Source organism: Mastomys coucha, unplaced genomic scaffold (genome assembly GCF_008632895.1).
Source record: "Mastomys coucha isolate ucsf_1 unplaced genomic scaffold, UCSF_Mcou_1 pScaffold9, whole genome shotgun sequence".
NCBI classification, from domain to species: Eukaryota; Metazoa; Chordata; class Mammalia; order Rodentia; family Muridae; genus Mastomys; species Mastomys coucha.
This window is the reverse complement of record NW_022196915.1, coordinates 63,513,733-63,517,071: the sequence shown is the minus strand read 5'-3', so window position 1 is coordinate 63,517,071 and position 3,339 is coordinate 63,513,733. Positions and strand designations below refer to the sequence as shown.

Sequence of the window (3,339 nt, the reverse complement as noted above, 5' to 3'; positions counted from 1 at the left end):
GAGGGGAAACTGGGAATGGAGAAATTTACATGTAAATAAAGAAAATATCTAATAATAAAAAAAAAATTTAAAAAAAAAGAAACTTTTCTGTGTAAGCTAGTAAATAGGGGGGAAAGAAAAGATGGGAAGATTGGATGAGTAAACAGTATACCATGTCTGAACCAAAAGAAATTTCTACACAAATGCTCTGTCATTTGATAAGTTTCTTCCAAACAAGTGTTGAATGTTCCTTACACTGTCCCAGAGCTAGCACGTGTCTGCAGGGCAGTGTGGAACACAACCAGCTCGCATCTGAGCTTTGGTGATACATGTTGACAAAGCCACCATTTCCTCACTAGCCCCTGCTGTGGGGTGAATAGCTTATTCCCTCTGTTCTGAGGTCTTTCCTGGAATGTGTCCACACAAATATAAATACCTTTTTCTGTGCTTTCACTACCAGTAAAATAATAAACTCTTGCTGTCCTTTGAAAAATCTTCCTTCTAAGGATTCTTCTAGAACGAGGAGGAATTCTTCCACAGAATATTCAAGACCAGAAGGAAGATCTTGACCTCTGCACTTCCTGCCATCCTGAGAAGTTTTTCTCCCATGTCCGCGATGGTCTTAACTTCGGTACACAGATAGGCTTCATATCCCTTAGAGAATGAGGTACAGAGCCTCCACTGTAGTGTCCCCCTCTTCGTCTCTCTCCTAGCTCCTCCCACTCACCTCCCCCTCTCTTCCTTTCAGCCTTCTCTGCCTTCACTGAAAAAACAGTTTAGTAACATTCCTTCCTCCCTGTAAGAATATCAAATCTTCATTTGATTGATTGATTGATTGATTGATTGATTGATTGATTGTTAGAGTTTTTGAAACAGGATTTCTCTGTGTAGTTGTTGCTGTTCTGGAACTATGCTCTGTAGATGTAGGCTGGCCTCAAACTCAGAGATTCACCTCCTGAGGGCTGGAATTAAAGGCATGCACCACAACACCCAGCTCAAATGTTAAGTTTTAGGTGGAAAAATTCATTTTCGGCAACATACTCCATAGTAAGTGATGTTCATTTCTTTTCGTAGTTCATGAAAGATAACTAGATAGGTTTATGTTAAAGGTATAAGGTAATTTACTTTTTAAAAAAATTCTCTATAGAGCCAGGCAGTGGTGGCTCATGCCTTTAATCCCAGCACTTGAGAGGCAGAGACAGAGTTCTGAGTTTGAGGCCAGCCTGGTCTACAGAGTGAGTTCCAGGACAGCCAGGGATACACAGAGAAACCCTGTCTCAAAAAAAACAAACAAACAAGCAAAAACAAAAAAACCAAAAAACAAAAAAACCAAATTCTCATTTAAAGTCTTTGTCTCTGCTGTAACTTGATCTATGCATGTTCTATAATAACATCTTTATACTTTTCATTATTTTTGTTTTATGAAAAAATGGACTAATACTGTAGAAATGGTGATCCTACCAAAAGCAACCTACAGATTAAATGAAATCCCCATCAAAATTCCTACACAGTTCTTCACAGATCTTGAAAGGACAATGTTCATCTTCATGTGGAAACACACGCACGTGTGTACACACACACACACACATACACACACACACACACATACACACACACACACACACACACCAAAGCAGGAATGCTTAGCCAATCCTGAATAATAAAAGAATGCTGAAGGTGTCACCATTTTGGATTTCAAATTGTACTACAAGTTATAGTAATAAAAACCACATGGTCTTGGCATAAAAAAGAAACCTTGATCAGTGGAATCAAACTGAGGACCCAGGCATAAATCTACACTCTTATGGACATTTGATTTTTGAAAAGTGGCCAGAAATACACACTGGGGGGAAAAAGACAGCATCTTTGACAATGGTGCTGGTCAAACTGGATAGCTGCATGTAGAAGAACCTGAATATATCCACACTTATCACTCCACACAAAACTTAACTGCAAATGGACCAAACACTTCAACATAAAACCAGGTACACTGAACCTGGTAAAAAAAAAAAAAGGGGGGGGGTGGGGTGGGAAATGGGGGGAATGACCTTGAATTATTGGCCCAGGAAAAGGCTTTCTGAACAGAATGCCATCGGTACAGGCACCATAGATTAGTAACTTGTTCAGCTATCATCAGAGACACTTCTTCCTGATGTGAACAAGATGGGAGCAGATATAGAGACCCACAGCCAGACATTATGCAGAGTGAGAGACCTTGGAACACTCAGCCCTAAATGGGTTGTCCCCATCAAATTCCTCCCCTCAGAGCTTGGAGAACCCCAGGGAAGAGAAGAGGCATATTGTGTAAGAGCCACAAGGTGGAGGACACCAAGAAAATAAGGCCCTCTAAATCAACAGGAGCAAAGCTCATATGAACTCAGAGACTGAAGCAGCGTGCACAGGGCCTGTATAAATCTGAACCGGGTCTTCTGTACATATGTATTATGGCTTCCAGTTGAGTGTTTTTACGGTGTTCCTGAGCATGTGAATGAGTGGGACTCTGACTCTTGTGTCCTCTCTTAGTTCCTTTTCTTCTGATGGTCTGTCTTGTTTGACTTTGATATTTTCTACACAAATGTTCTGTCACTTGATTAGTTTCTTCCAAACAAGCATTTAATGTTCCTTACACTGTCCCAGAGCTAGCACGCGTCTGCACAGCTAGGTTTTGTTTTATATTATTGTATTTTATTTTGTTACAGTTTTTTTAATGAATGAATAAAAGAGTGAGTGTGTGTGTGAGTGAGTGAATAAAAACCTAGCCACTAGGGTAAATGTTGACAACTGAACTATCTCTTACACCTGTTGGGAGAGGGAAAATCAGTTATCTCCAATGGAGTGACACTGACTATAACAACTATTCCAGAACAGGCCTCGTATTCAGGAGTAGTTAGCAGAGATATAATTGGACTTCATAGGTATTTTTTTGTGTACTTTTATTTGGTTACAATATGTTGGGTTTTGTTTGTTTGTCTGTTTTTCTTCTTTGGATGTAGTTTTGTTTCTTATATTTGGGGGCTTTTGTTATATTTCTCTTTTATGAGAAAGAACTTAAATTTGAGTAGTTAGAAAGGGGAAGAGTAACTTGAGGGAGAGGAATCAAAATATATTTATAATTGTTTTAAATAATGAAAAATATAATCAAAACTTTTACATAAAAATTCTAAATTATAGAATAAGAAATTACAAATATATAAACAAAGTTTGCAATATACTGAATAACTTTTGACATATATGGCAAAGTTGGAATTTTTCTTTAAGGGGGCAGATAGTAAATTATTTTTAAAATTATATTTTGTAGTGTGTGTGTGTGTGCACGCGCGCGCGCGTGTGTGTGTGTGTGTGTGTGTGTGTGTGTGTGTG

At 38.6% G+C, this 3,339-nt stretch overlaps 1 protein-coding gene across 2 annotated transcripts in view; it reads left to right on the top strand.

Moving 5' to 3' along the window:
• The window catches only part of Lacc1 (laccase domain containing 1), a 12,607-nt gene that overhangs the window by 7,818 nt on the left and 1,450 nt on the right, over window positions 1–3,339 (top strand). For both annotated transcript variants that reach the window (XM_031361390.1, XM_031361391.1), the window contains exon 6: window positions 486–646. In XM_031361390.1, coding sequence (XP_031217250.1) covers window positions 486–645 — 160 coding nt within the window. In that variant the 3' untranslated portion in view covers window position 646. The remainder of the gene's footprint in view (window positions 1–485; window positions 647–3,339) is intronic.